Here is a 15731-nt window from a genome sequence, read left to right on the forward strand (position 1 = left end):
ATACCCTTCATCTTATACCCACCCTACCTCCCCGATGGAGAAACAAAATGTACCCCCCCTGCCCAAAAAGCGATACAATAAATAAAATGATCATGTGACAACATTTAAGGGGGGGGGGGGCTCGGGAAACGGGGAAAGGCGTCGACAGAGAACTGGAGGGAGAGAGAATAAAACGAGAGAAACATTTTGTTCTGTTTTTCCCCCCCTGGAACCAGGGACTGAAATGAAATCGTATTTACAGACTTTTTGAGAGACAGGATAAAGAGCCACCGGTCGCTGAGGCACCAGCGGCTCCTCTCTACTAAAGAGGAAAAAAAATAAAGAAATTACAAGAACAATATAATAACAATAACAAAAGAAAATAATAATAATAATAACAAAATAAAATAAAAGGTACTTGATATTTACAGTTTAGCAGTGAGGAGAAAGGGAAGAAGAGGGAGGGAAAGAGAGAGGAGGAAGATGACATGGGGGGGGGGGGGGGCTCCAAAAAGTGGTTTTTTAAATTAATTTATTTGGGGAGGGGTGGGGGGGGGGGTTAGGTCATTGTAGTCCATGGAAGATGTCTAGTGCAAGTGACTCAGAGGTGAACATGCACATTGGTGGTGTGGTGGCTGGAAGAAAGCTAGTCCCGAGCTAACAGTACAGTGTAGGAGGGCTGTGTGGTGGCTGGAAGAAAGCTAGTCTTGTGCTAACAGTACAGTGTAGGAGGGCTGTGTGGTGGCTGGAAGAAAGCTAGTCTTGTGCTAACAGTACAGTGTAGGAGGGCTGTGTGGTGGCTGGAAGAAAGCTAGTCTTGTGCTAACAGTACAGTGTAGGAGGGCTGTGTGGTGGCTGGAAGAAAGCTAGTCTTGTGCTAACAGTACAGTGTAGGAGGGCTGTGTGGTGGCTGGAAGAAAGCTAGTCCCGTGCTAACAGTACAGTGTAGGAGGGCTGTGTGGTCATTCCCAAATCAGTAGCTACCACCATAAACAGGACCGGGGAGAAACACATGATTTATGAGCGCCATAAGCAGGCTGCTGAGAAGGGGGCACCTGATTAATCACACGCACACAGAAAACCCATTCAAAGTCACCACACACGGGGGGGGGGGGGGGGCGTGCACACACACACCGAAGACCTCCCCTGTATGAATGCCAAGTGTGTGCATCTAGGCTTAAACTGAAGACCCAGGTGAGTGGTGAATATATATATATATATATATATATATACCGTATATATACACTCACACATATATCCATTTAGTTTCTGTACCTAAAAGTTTTAGTGCCTGCATCCAATGAGTCATACTTGGAACATACATCCTTGAAACAACATAATCATGCCCATAGGAAACTGTATGAAATCTTGAACACTATAGAAGTGCAACATAATAACAACATGATGTCTATATTCATCCTACAGCCGATGTGCCGGGCAGGTGCTCAGGCAATCGCAGATATGACATTTGAGACATCAAGGTTTTACTTATTACTGTCACTTCAATACAAGGAAGCAAGTTATGTCATCAGCTGGACAGTATCCACAGCTAGCTGCTGCCCCCAGCCCAGCCCTCCCCCTCCTGCTCCCCTGCTCCTTTTGGACATGTGCAACACAGTACATCAGACATTGGCTTTCCAGCAAAAGCAACAAGGACAACAAGGACAAAAGCTTATACTGTAGAGAGTGATCATGTGCTCATGATAATGAGCATTCCATCCTTAAAAAAAGAAAGAAGAAAAAGGTCCCTCATTCAAATAAAAAGACATTTAAGACTTTTGACAGGTTGTAAAGGCAGGTTCCTCTACAGCGTAGGAACCACCTTCTGCGACGACAACTTCTAAAATCACCCTTTCTTGTTCCTTTCCTAAAATGCCAACGAGAGAAGACCAGCCAAATCAATGCCTCGCCTCCGTCTGCCATTGAATTGGGATAAAATGAATAAAGGAAAAAAGAAATTTAAAAGAAAAAGAGTCATGATTCTATTCTTTCGTTCACCATCATCAGCCAGAGTGAAGTGACGAGACGTTTAAGCAGAGTTCGGTGTGGGGAGAGTGTTGGAACGGACATTCCTTCTAAAACCTCTCTACGGGGAGGGGGGGGCGGGTTGTACAAGCGACAAACGATGCAAACCGGACCGCTCCTAACTCTACGCGGGATGATTGTCGATATCGGTCAGGCCCCAAGACGTGGCCCGCATGTCTCAACCCCACAGCCCATTCTAGATCCCCATTCGCCAGCGCCGTCGACACACATAAAATTACCTAATGCAAATAAATAGAACATAAAAAGGGATAAAAGTCAATTATTAGAGATTATAATACAGACAGTCCTATTGTTAGATCCACAGAACATGTAGATGCCCCCCCCCCCCCCCCAACTCCGCATCTCGAGCAAACTACCATCCCTAGCTTCACCGTTCCATATGGGCAAGACTAGGGCCCCACATACCCAGGTGTGGCTACTGGTGTGTTACTGCAACACGCACACCTTCCTTCAGCTCAGTGTCACATAAACAGGTAACATCCCAGGGAGGAATAAGCAATGTTTTGAGTGCCTGTATAGTTGTTTCTCTCTCTCATTCTCTCTCTCTTCATTTTGTTTATTTTTTGAGAAGTTTGGAGCCAGGAGAGGAGAGGGAGAATAATAGCGGAGGAGAGAAGAGAATAGTAGAGGAAGGGAGGGAGGATAGGATAGGGGGGGGGGGGGGGGGAGACAGGAGAAGGGGTGACAGCAAGATGGGTGTTCAGGTGCTGTTGTTGAGGGATCCAGGTGCTGAGCTGGGCTGGGCGGGACTGTCTGACACACTACCCTCTGCAGGGGGGGAGGAGAGAGAGAACACATCAGATACATAGCTCAGTCATTCATACATGCCCTGAGCACGATAAAATAGAAGCCAGATTACAGAGAGTTACATGCTACCATGTTCAAACTTGAAATGTCTACTTTCTCTGCAGTGGTAGAACTGCTCAAATGATGCTGTAAAATGTGACATCGCTTCATTACTGCTCCGCTTAGACTTGTGACTTGATTTTTTACAATACTATTTTTAAGTGCTTTTAATTTTGCCAACCTATGATGACAGACAGCTCGCTATTCTTAAAGTGGTTTAATTTTGCCAACCTATGACAGATCGCTATTCTTAGTGGTTTAATTTAGCCACAGGCCTAATCTCAGAGACATCCATCCTTTTTCATATATCCCATGTACTTCTGGGGACACTGCACTTTGAAAATGGTTTTGGGGGGTGGGGTCTGTGCCATCATAAGAATTATTTCGGTCAACAAGCAAGATGGAAAACGAAACAAGCTAAAAACTAAATTGCATAGATTATTAGTGGACCTTGTGACAGATGTTTAATCTGTGGGTGGGTGACCTCAATCAAAATCAATTGAGCATCATAACGGTCTCACATTTTATTTTAAATGGCACAGTATCTAAAAATGGATCAAGTCTACCAAAAGCTATTCCTCTCCTTTCTTCCAGGAACGAGATCATTATTCAAGTGCAATGCACTCACTTTGAGGTCACCATCCCCCTTTTCATAAAGCAGGAAAACAGCAGGGTTTAGGCTACAAATGAAGAAAATAAATTCTGAATAATGGTTCCGTTTTAATGCTTAATGATTATAGGGAGATTTTTTTTTTGATCCACTTTTTCTCCCATTTTTCTATATTTTTCTCCCATCCCAATTTCGTATCATCCAATTCAACCCTCCCCTGTCACGGACGCTGTTTCTTGCCTCCCACAAGCCGGCTGCAATGTGGACTAAGTCATACATAGCACAAGTCCCCTCCGGTACTTGAGGTAACAGCAGTCGCATCTTTTCACCTGCGCAGCTCGATCTCTCAGTGGCGAGGAATAACGCGTGGGAGGCTCACGCTGCCCCCGACACTTCCTGATTCTACTGCGCAGGCGCACCAACCGACCTGTAGGAGTCGCTGTCCACAACGCACGATCCCCACCCATCAGTTTCCCACCCCCTAATACGGCCAATGTGTATTAGTACGGACGACCAGCTAAACTGAAAGCAATGTGGAGCGCTGGGCTCGAACTGACGAGCCCAGCGTCTCCAGCATTTCGTGGCGAGTGCCTTGCCCACTACGCCACGTAGCCACCCGTATGATTATAGGGAGATTTATATGGAAATATTACTATAAGCCTGAATGTAAAGCTGAGACTCCCTCAGACTGAACGTGGCAGGGTGCTGAACTGGCCTTGCTTGCTTGCGACCAGGAAGTGTCAAATTGAAATTCTAACTACAGAAGCTAAAGCTTAATCCTTGTATGAGGAAAGAACCATCTCAGCTACTAAGCAGGTAGTAAGCAGGTTTGTGTTTATAGGCGGAATAACACAGTTCTACCTCTCCTAGTCTCCTGCCACACAAAACGCATCTCAAAAAACGCTAAATCACATTGTGTGCCGAGGCGTAATGTAGAATTGGATTTGTGACGATGAAACACCCCTTCCTGCTCACTGGATGGTTTTACGTTCTTATTTATTTAATTTGTTCATGCCGGTCGACAACAATCCGATTTTCATGACTGGCACACCCCTAGACATCAGATAGCTAGCTAGCGATCTGGCCGGAGATGCACACATCTCCACTTTGTGTTATTATTATTGTCATAACTTCTATAGCTAGGCGATGGCTTACTGGGTGTCGTTTCCAGCAGACTATACAAACCTTGCTAAGCACCTGGAACATTACCAAAGAAGGTGGGGGAGTTTGCAGGAAAGATTGCTCTGCCAATACCATTTTCAGTGTCCATACACATTTTAAATTTGATGGAAAGGTTGAAAAACTGATGGCTCTGTGAGATTACCTTGGGCTGACTGCTTTGTACAATTGACAATATGAAGAGATCTGGCCACTATAGCTATAACATATTTAATAACACATTTGTCAACATGTGTACCAGTCAGATAAGGTTTCTATGAAGGTATCGTCAGTCGTCATACATACCATGTGAGGCAGGTGATGTCTGTGCACGAGCGTGAGGAGGAATGAGCGTAGAGTTCAATTGGGGCTGAATAGAGAGCTCTGAAAGACAACACACAGACACAGTATGGTTTAGGACAGGGGTTCTCAAACTTTTTTATACCACAACCCCACTTTATTTAGAATTTGGCGACCCCACACTTAATGTATCGCGTAATTTCAAAGTGGAATTAAGGAATATAAAAATAAAAGCACATGTTGTTGAACTTGATCATGCATATTTATTAGAGGATTTTATTACAGCACTATGTTATCAATACACATTTATAAAACTAGGCATATTTAGCCAAAATATGTTGCCAGAACACCAATGCACGACTCCACTGTCACCTACCCACAACCCCACTTTGGGTAGTTTGAGAACCGCTGATTTAGGATATTACATTGGCTTACCAATAGAGTGTGTGAAGCACACATATCCAAGTCAAGAAGTGTGGCTCACGACTCCTTTTAGAAAGGTACAATCTGTAATGTCGTCAAACAGCGACCTCTAGGCAAAAGAAGACAATGTGGGAATGGGCTACGTTTACATGATATGTGGGTTGGATTTCAGTGGGGATAGAGGCAGTAGAGGTTGCTACTGCTGGCCACACCTCAAAAAAAGGAAACAAAAAGCACAACACCAAGCAGGTCTTCCTTTGCCTAGGGGTCGCTCTTTGATGACATTACAGATTATTCCTTTAAATCGTCACAGCACAGAAAAGTGCAGTACAACGAAAATAAGTTTGGCATCCAACCAGCATGCAAATGTAACCAGCGTGCAAATGTAACTGTAAAGTGCGATAGTAATATATAATGTACAGGTGATTAAAATGGGTATAATTAGTATGAGTAGGTAAGGGATATGTACAGATATATATATATATATTAGGGATGTCCGATATTATCGGCCTACCGATATTGGCATTAAAATGTGATATCTGAAAATATCGGTATTCATTTTTTTTTTTTACATTTATTTAACCTTTATTTACCCAGGCAAGCAAGTAAGAACAGATTCTGATTTTATTTATTGTCAAAAGTATGCATAATGTTGTGTTAATTCCACGACAAGAGATATGTAATGTTAATTACCTGAAATAATTCCATTTTTTGGGGGGGGAAACCTTGCATATATCGGTATCGGTTGATATCGGTATCGGAAATTAAGAGTTGGACAATATCGGTATCGGTAAAAAAGCCAATATCGAGCATCCCTAATATATATATATAGTATCTACAGATATGTAAAAGGAGTATGTGCAGGTATGTACAGACAGATGTATACACGGTATATACAGCATTATTGTACATGCTATCATACAGTTATATGGGTTATATGCAGGTGTATAAGTAAGTATATATGTAACGGAGGTACCGCAGTCTATCCACAGTCACGAGGGACAGTAAGTGAAGTGGCTGTGGACGTTAAGCGGTACTGCAAGTAAACTCATTCCCCAGAGGCATCCAGACCCAATAGCAAGAAGTGGATTCACCTCTTGGTATAGCGGTCTGTGTTGCTGCCTGCGGTGTGAGAGACCGGGGTTCGACTCCCACTCGGGGCATCGAAGTTTGAGGTGACGTTGTCACAACCGTTACATATAGAAGAATTATATGCAGGTATATTCAGACAGATATGTACTACAGACAGATGTGCGGTAAATATATAAAGGTATATACAGGACTGTTGTACATGCCATCATACAGAGTACCGGTATATGAGTAGACTATATAGTATGAGGAGGGTAGCTAAGATTATTATGATTACAGTGTAGGGCAGTTGTAGACAGTAGAAAGCAGTAGGTAGGTATAAATTGAGTATAGGCAACAGAGTGTCCCACTGTGTGAGTGAGTGAGTGAAAGAGAGAGAGAGTACCGTACTTTTCGGACTATAAGCCGCGGCTTTTCCCCCCATTTTTCGACCCTGCGGCTTATATAACGGTGCGGCTTATATGTGACTCGACGTGACCAAACCCGAAAATGTAAAAATCAAAATATTGCTTTTTTGACTGCATTGAAATGTTATTTATCTGTTCCCTTATTTGCTAAACTTAATACAACTTGTAAATGAGTTAATTCTTGTTATTTGTCCGACAGTATTGTGTCCCAATGCTAATTACATATGGTAATTAAACATTAAAACACCTGCGGCTTATAGTCCAGTGCGGCTTATATATGTACACATCATTCAATTTAGCTGCTGCGGCTTATAGTCAGGTGCGGCTTATAGTGCAAAAAGTACGGTAGATAGAGACGGATGACTGACCGACAGAGCTGAAGTTGAAGAGGAGGGGCAGCTCTCGGCCGCTGGGCAGGCGGGTGTTGGGCTGGCGCAGCTCGTCGAAGAAGGCGTGGGCACAGGCTTCCAGGGGGGACAGCCTGGTGACCGGCGTATACTCCAACAGCCGAGAACACAGCGAGATGGCCTCTGGAGGGGTGCGAGGCTTGAACACCTGGTGGAGACCAATGAGAAGAGACCATGTTCAACAGGTTAATATAGGGGCCCCCGTGTTCATCATGAGCGGAAAACAAAGTCTAAGGGAAGAGATGATTGCGATTGGAAGGTCGAGAAAAGAGGGCGGGGCTCGAGCCGGGTCAATTCTGGACACTGTTGACGAAACTATTATACCAGTCCGTTCTGACCTCACATTGTGATTGGCCGAGTGACATTCAAATAATGCTATTAATCACTTGGCTTTGTTTCCATTCTGTTGATTGATTACACTAAATGACAGTGATATAAAATTAATTTGTAACCTAGCAACACCTTTTGTTGCTGCTACATTGTTTCCATTTTACACCAGCAAAACATTTTGAAATAAGCATTTGTTTGTGTTGATAAAACTGTTTCATAGTATCAATCTGCTTGCTTGCTTTAAGCACTACATTTAGCCATACAAGTTCTGTACAACAAGCAGGAAGGGTACAACCCTGGCAGCTAAGGGTAAGTAACATTGTTCGTCAAACAGTGTTGAACTTGAGTGCTACAGTCTAGTCTTGAGTGCATAGTAGTATAGACATATTAGCATAGTAGGTAGTAATATAGGCAAGGTAGATTTCTTAGAAGCAGAGTGCATAATAGTAAAAGACAGTGGCTACGTGGCGTAGTGGGCAAGGCGCTCGCCACGAATGCGGAGACGCTGGGCTCGCCTGTTCGAGCCCAGCGCTCCACATTGCTTTCAGTTTAGCTGGTCGTCCTTACTAATACACATTGGCCGTATTAGGGGGTGGGAAACTGATGGGTGGGGATCGGGCGTTGTGGACAGCGACTCCTACAGGTCGGTTGGTGCGCCTGCGCAGTAGAATCAGGAAGTGTCGGGGGCAGCGTGAGCCTCCCACGTGTTACTCCTCGCCACTGAGAGATCGAGCTGCGCAGGTGAAAAGATGCGACTGCTGTTACCTCAAGTACCGGAGGGGACTTGTGCTATGTATGACTTAGTCCACATTGCAGCCGGCTTGTGGGAGGCAAGAAACAGCGTTCGTGACGGGGGAGGGTTGAATTGGATGATACGAAATTGGGATGGGAGAAAATATAGAAAAATGGGAGAAAAAGTGGATAAAAAAAAAAGTAAAATACAGTACGAAGGTTAGTTCATACAGGTGCAGCTCATAAATTAGAATATCGTGGAAAAGTTCATTTATTTCAGTAATTCAATTCAAAAAGCGAAGCTCAAATTATAGATTCATTACACAAAGTGAAATATTTCAAGCTTTTATTCGTTTTAATTTAGATGATTATGGCTGTTACTAGAGCTGCCGCGGTATTGATGTTTTCCTTACCGCCCAAATTTGCCTGTGGCTAAATTTGCGAAAAGTTTGAATGCATTTTCTTTTAGTAGTCTACTCTTTATAGCATATAGCCTGCCTCTAGTCTAAATGTCTATCTTTAGAGGATGACTTTGCAGCATGAATATTGTTTGGGATTCGGCAAGCACGCATTCGTTATTGAAAGTGAAACACGGATTCGAAGTTTCCCCTCTGGTCGTGCGCCGTTCACTCAGTTAGCTGGTTACCCCCCCGACCCTTTCTTATTATTATTATTATAAAGTTACTACTTTATCATTCGTTTTGTGGCATTAACGTTATATAGTTACACGTTCAATAACATCAGCGTATTTACCGGACCATAGCAAGGGCAAGCAATACGCAATTCTCCTTTCTTTGCTCAGAGCGTGCTGAGTTGTCCCATTCTGCGGTCTGTTAATAAAGTTTTCAATCAGACAAGTGTATAGAACGAAGGGCTTTTATTATAACATTCGTTGCAGACAGTAAAATCATTATGTCTCAAGTTTCAAGTTTCTTTAATAGTTGTCATACAGAAGTACAGAATACTTTCATACAAAATGCTTCTTACTGTTACGCTCCAGAGACTGTGCTAGACAAGATAGTATCAAATAACATAGTATAGCATGTAATTTAGAAGAAGAAAATGAGGTCACAGTGTTCGGTATAGACATATGTACAATGTTCTGAGTTACCATATAATATACAATACTATGCAGTGTACTAATGTACAGTACTATCTAGTGCAAAGCAGAAATGGGATGAGGTACAATTTAGGTACAATTTACAGTAAGGTGTACGAGTTGTAGTGCAATCCTTCATCAATAAATATAAAGTGTGGGGAGTGGGTGCTACAGTGTGTTTGTTTAAAGTGGGTGTGTGCTAAGTGTGTGGAGTGGGTGCTACAGTGTGTTTGTTTAAAGTGAGTGTGTGCGTGTGGATGTGTGTGCTATGTGCGTTTGGTGGTTGTTGTTGTGTAGTGTTCATTCATTGTTCGTTTAGCAGCCTGATGGCCTGGGGATAGAAGCTTCTTCTGAGTCTTTCTGTGCTCGCCTTGAGACTCCGGTATCGCTTGCCTGACCGCAGCAGTTCAAAGAGGCAGTTGTTCGGTGACTGGAGTCTTTAATGATTATCTTAGCCTTGCCCTTGCAACGCTTGTTGTAAATGTTCTGGAGGGTGGGGAGCCCCCCTCCAATTGTGCGTTCGGCTGAACGTGTCACTCTTTGTAGTCTGCTTCGGTCTTGTGCAGTGCTATTCCCAAACCAGGAGGTGATGTTGCCGGTCAAGATGCTCTCTATTGTACATGAGTAGAAGTTCTTAAGGATCTTCTGACTGACTTGGAACTTCCTTAGGCGCCTGAGGAAGTAGAGGCGTTGTCGTGCCTTCTTCACAACACTGTCAATGTGTGTGGTCCATGTCAAGTCCTCGGATATGTAGGCTCCGAGGTACTTAAAGCTGTTGACTCTCTCAACCGGTGCCCCGTCGATGCTGAGGGGGCTGTAGTCCTTGACCCACGACCTCCTGAAGTCCACAATCATCTCCTTTGTTTTGCTGACGTTCAGGGAGAGGCTGTTTTCCTGGCACCATCCCGCCAGGACCTTGACCTCTTCCAGGTAGGCCCTCTCGTCGTTGGCAGAGATCAGGCCCACCACCACTGTGTCGTCAGCAAATTTGATGATTGTATTGCTACTCCGCTGAGCCACACAGTCGTGTGTGTACAGGGAGTAGAGGAGGGGACTCAGAACACAGCCCTGGGGGGCCCCTATGTTGAGGGTGATGGATGAGGAGGTGCAGTTGCCTGCTCTCACCACCTGGGGTCTGCCAGTCAGGAAGTCCAAGACCCACTGGCAGAGGTCATAGTTCAAGCCCAGGTCCCTGAGCTTGGCTATGAGTATGGAGGGGACTATGGTATTGAATGCCGAGCTGTAGTCGATGAATAGCATTCTCACATAGTTCCCCTGCCTCTTGTCCAGGTGTGATGCTGCTGTGTGCAGCACATGGGCTATGGCGTCCTCCGTGGACCTGTTGGGGCGGTATGCAAATTGCAGGGGGTCCATGTTGATAGGGAGGGAGGAGCAGATGTAGCCCTTTACTAGCTTCTCAAAGCACTTCATGGCTATGGAGGTGAGAGCTACAGGGCGGTAGTCGTTGAGGCAAGCAGGCTTGGATTTTTTGGGTACAGGGATAATAGTGGACTTCTTCAGGCAGGTGGGGATGACAGCCTGTTCTAAGGACAGGTTAAATATGTCAGTGAATACTGGGGCCAGTTGGTCGGCACAGACTTTTAGGACGCGGCCGGGGATGCCGTCCGGACCTGCTGCCTTCCTGATATTCACTTTTTTAAAGGTCCGCCTCACCTCATGCTCTGTTACCCTGAACACTGCGCCTCCATCAGCAGCCGACCCCCCCCCCCCCATTGCCGTGGCTTGTGAGCTCGTTTAGTACTCCTGAGGAGCGATGGTAGTCCACTCCGGCGGGGAGCTAAAGCTAACGTTATTAGCCGTGTTGTGATGAGCTCTGATCAATTGGTGACATTCAGGACGTAAAAACATGTGACGCGTCTCTCTTCTGACCAATCAGTGGTCTGCAATGTTTCACGTGACTTTTCTGGTACCCAATAGGGTCGCTTGGAACCTCGATAGAGGAGTAGGGTATATCTGCAGAGCCGCAAGCCCAACGAGAGGAGGGTACTTTATTATTATTATAAAAAAATAGCAGTGATGCGGTATTCAGCCTACTCTTGCGGTGGGCGTGATGTAACCGCGATACCGCGGTAATCGCGGCAGCTCTAGCTGTTACAGCTCATGAAAACCTCAAATTCAGTATCTCAGAAAATTTGAATATTGTGAAGAAGTTCAATATTAAAAGACTCATGGTGTCACACTCTATTCAGATAAACCGAAAACACCTGCAAAGGTTTCCTGAGCCTTTAAATTGTCTCTCAGTCTCAAGTCTGGTTCAGGTTCTCATCTACCCGGGGTTCTGCCACGAGGAATACGTTGTCTATGGGCCCAGGGAAATGGGAGACTTTCCCCCTATGCAGCGCGCACTTGCGACGGCAAGCCGACCAGCCCAGCGAGGAAGACCTGGCTCCTAATTCTCCTACTCCTGATGTCGGGTAACGTGAAACCGAATCCAGGCCCAGAACTGTGTCAGCTGCAAACGCCAGAGGAGTTTAGAACGAAAGACGGATTACGTCTTTTTCACCTTAATGTTCGCAGCATGATTAATAAGATGGACTCCATCAGAATATGGGCCGATTCGACTGACTCTGATATCATTATCCTTTCTGAGACGTGGCTCAAAAAGTCGATTACAAATGATATGATAAATATAAAAGATTACAATGTCTTTAGAACAGACCGTGTGGGAAAAGGGGGCGGGGTTGCAATTTATGTTAAAAACCATTTAGACTGCACCTGCATCGAATCCCTAACAAAACCGAAATGCTTTGAACTCTCTGTAATTAAACTATCGCTCCCAAATGGTTCAGACATTATAGTGGTCGGATGCTACCGCCCGCCCGCTGCCACAAGCGAAGCCACGAACATACTCTCCAATCTTCTCCATAACTGGACTAAATCCGAGATGGTTCTACTCGGAGACCTAAACTGGGACTGGCAAACGGATTTACAAAACTCTTTCAAGGACACTTGTGACTCTCTCTGCTTGGTGCAACTAGTTAACTCGCCAACTCGGTTAAACCAAAAAGATTTAGAGAAGTCCACTTTGATTGATGTTATTCTTACAAACGCACCTCACCGTTTCTCCGCAGTAGGCACGTTTTGTAATGATATAAGCGACCACTGCGCAATTGCTTGTGTGAGAACCTGTAAGGTCCCTAAAGGAAAGCCACGTTTCATTCATAAGAGACGATTCAAACATTTCGATGAGCAAGCGTTTCTACATGATGTTTTTAATAGTGATTTACACATTGTTTCACTTATGACCGATGTTGAGTTAGCATGGAATTATTTTAAATCCACCTTCTTGGCTATATGTGACAAGCATGCTCCTTTTAGGACATCTAGGATAAGCGGTAAAGATAACCCCTGGTTTAATGATTCTATGTCCTCTCTCATTCGACAGAGAGACACTGCCTGGGCTAAAGCAAAGAAATCGAATATTCCATTAGATTGGAATCTGTATAGGACACTAAGAAACAAATGCACTAAGCTGATTAAAAACTCTAAATGTGCCTACTATCTTAATGCAATTCATGACAATTTGAATAACCCTGCAAAGTTTTGGAAACTTGTTAAATCCTCCTCAGGTTCTATCACTCCAAACAGCCTTCCTGATCTCTTAAGGGTAAATCAGAGTGAAATCAAGGGCAAAATGGATATTGCAGACAGCTTTAATAATCATTTTATTTCTGCTGGCTCAATCTTTGATTCTAGCAACTCAGGGATGATCGCTGCAGAAGGAGAGCCAGGTCCACCGCCACTTGACCCTGATCAACTGTTCACCTTTGCCCCCATCTTGACTTCTCAGGTTCACAAAGCTTTAATGAGCCTAGATGTAAAGAAATCTTCAGGCCCAGACAAGATAGAGCCGTTCTTCTTCAAAGTTGCTGCAGGTCTGATTGCAGAACCCATAACCTCTATTTTGAATCTCAGTCTTTGTGCTGGTGAATTACCTAGCTCATGGAAGTCGGCCATGGTTCTCCCCTTATTAAAGGGCGGAGACCCCTCTGACCTAAATAATTATCGCCCTATTTCCAGACTGTCTGTAATGGCCAAAGTCTTTGAATCTCTTGTAAACGAACAACTGAAAAAGTTTCTAACTGACCATAATATTCTTAACGAGTCTCAGTCAGGCTTCAGATCAGGCCATAGTACTACTTCAGCAACTATGCTAGTCTCAAATGACATAATTGAAGCACTGGACAAGAAAAAACACTGTGCAGCATTGTTTGTTGATCTGTCTAAAGCTTTTGATTCTGTGGATCATGCATTGCTACTGCAAAGGCTTGGCTGCATAGGTCTTGGTAAAATGGCTTTGAGCTGGTTTAAAAACTATCTATCTGAAAGAACTCAGTGTGTTTCAGTAGAAGATTATACCTCAGCTGCTCTTACTGTAAACAAAGGTGTTCCACAAGGTTCTATTTTGGCCCCTGTCTTATTTTCCATCTTTATAAATGAACTAGGAAATGGGATAAACCCAGCACGTTTTCATTTATACGCCGATGATACAGTTGTTTACACAGTGGCTTCCTCTTTAACTCAGGCCATAGAGCTTCTACAGGATGCTTTTAATACACTACAACACTCCTTGCTAAGGCTAAGACTGGTCCTTAATGCAAAAAAGACCAAGTACATGACCTTCTCTCGCTCTCGAGCTAATACAGCTGTCCCCCCGATTCTGACACTGGAAGGGACATGCCTTGACAAAGTAGCATCCTATAAATATCTGGGCATATGGATTGATGAAAAGATGGCCTTTGATGTTCATATTGGGAACCTACTGAGAAAACTTAGACCTAAACTGGGCTTTTTCTTCCGGTTAAAGAAATGTTTCCCGTCTGAAGCCAGGAAGAGAATTGTGCAGAGTTCCTTTCTGCCTGTATTAGACTATGGCGATGTAATCTATATGCATGCTCCTTCCTCCCTGCTTAAAAAGCTGGATTCTGCGTACCATACTGCCATACGTTTTGTAACAGGTGCAGGCTCTCGCACCCACCACTGCACTTTGTATCAGTCATTAGGATGGTCCTCTCTGTACCAAAGAAGACAATCACACATGTTGATTTTTATCCTTAAGTCATTGCTAGGTAAGCTGCCCTTATATATCTCCAGACTTCTGTCCTTTTATACTTGCTTTTTTAATACCAGACGAGCAGCAAATGGGATGCTGTTAAATGTTCCTTTGATGCAGTCAGAGCTTGGTAAAGCTGCATTCTCCCACTATGCTCCCTTTTTATGGAATACGCTGCAAGTGAAACTTTGTCTACAGGCACTTCCTACTGTGAATGCTTTTAAAGGTATGCTACGATTAGCCCTTTATGAAACATGTAACTGTTTTACCTGATGCTATTGTTGATGTGATTATGCTCCTTGCCACTGCACAAATGACCCTCTGTATTTATATTTGAATTGTATGTTTTTTGTTTAATGCCCTGTTTTATGTTGAAACTTGTTGTGTGCTGTGTTGGTCAGGACTCCCTGGAAGAAGAGATCTTGTATCTCAATGGGACATTCCTGGATAAATAAAGGATAAATAAAATAAAAAAAAAATAAGTTGGCTACACAATCATGGGGATGACTACTGACTTGACAGTTATCCAGAGGACAGTCATTGACACCCTCCACAAGGAGGGTAAGCCACAAAAGGTCATTGCTAAAGAAGCTGGCTGTTCACAGAGTGCTGTATCCAAGCATATCCATAGAAGGTTGAGTGGAAGGAAAAGGTGTGGTAGGAAAAGGTGCACAAGCAACATGGACAGTAACGGCAGCCTTGAGAGGATTGTCAAGCAAAGCCCATTGAAGAATTTGAGAGAGCTTCACAAGGAGTGGACTGATGCTGGAGTCAGTGCATCAAGAGCCACCACACAGGGAGGCTATTTTTGAATTGCAAAGTGGTAAGGCCCCTGGCTGGGATGGCATTCCACCCGAACTGTACCTCTCATGTTGGGATGTAATTGGACCCCTAATACATGATATGATTTTATACTCAGTCAAAGAGGGGAACTTCTCCAGGGATGTCAATATGGCACTCATATCTGTCCTACTTAAAGGGGAACTCCAACATTTTGGGAAATTAGCTTATTTAACATCTTCCTTGGAGTTAGACAAGAAGATACATACCTTTTTTGTCTCTGTGCGTGCATTTTAGCTTTGGGAATAGACGCTCCGTTAGCATAGCTTAGCTTCATCACTGGAAGTGAGGCAGGACAGTAGCCTTACAGTGCCTTACAGTGTATTGCAAGGTCTGACATTGACGAAACTTGATATGCATGGGCTCTAGGTCAACTCCTGAAAAGGGGGTC

General features: G+C 44.0%; 1 protein-coding gene across 1 annotated transcript in view; it reads right to left on the reverse strand.

Annotated features, from left to right (window-relative positions):
• Positions 1–636: 636 nt before the first annotated feature.
• Positions 637–15731, reverse strand: part of gsk3ab (glycogen synthase kinase 3 alpha b) — a 70736-nt gene continuing 55641 nt past the window's right edge. Inside the window, exons 8-10 of the mRNA XM_084336852.1 lie at positions 7227–7413; positions 4946–5023; positions 637–2793 (exon numbers count right to left, since the gene is read on the reverse strand). Of these exons, the coding sequence (XP_084192978.1) occupies positions 2726–2793; positions 4946–5023; positions 7227–7413 (333 nt within the window). The 3' untranslated portion in view covers positions 637–2725. The remainder of the gene's footprint in view (positions 2794–4945; positions 5024–7226; positions 7414–15731) is intronic.

The sequence above is a fragment of the Notolepis coatsorum genome, assembly GCF_963971535.1.
Source record: "Notolepis coatsorum genome assembly, chromosome: 19".
Lineage (NCBI taxonomy): Eukaryota > Metazoa > Chordata > Actinopteri > Aulopiformes > Paralepididae > Notolepis > Notolepis coatsorum.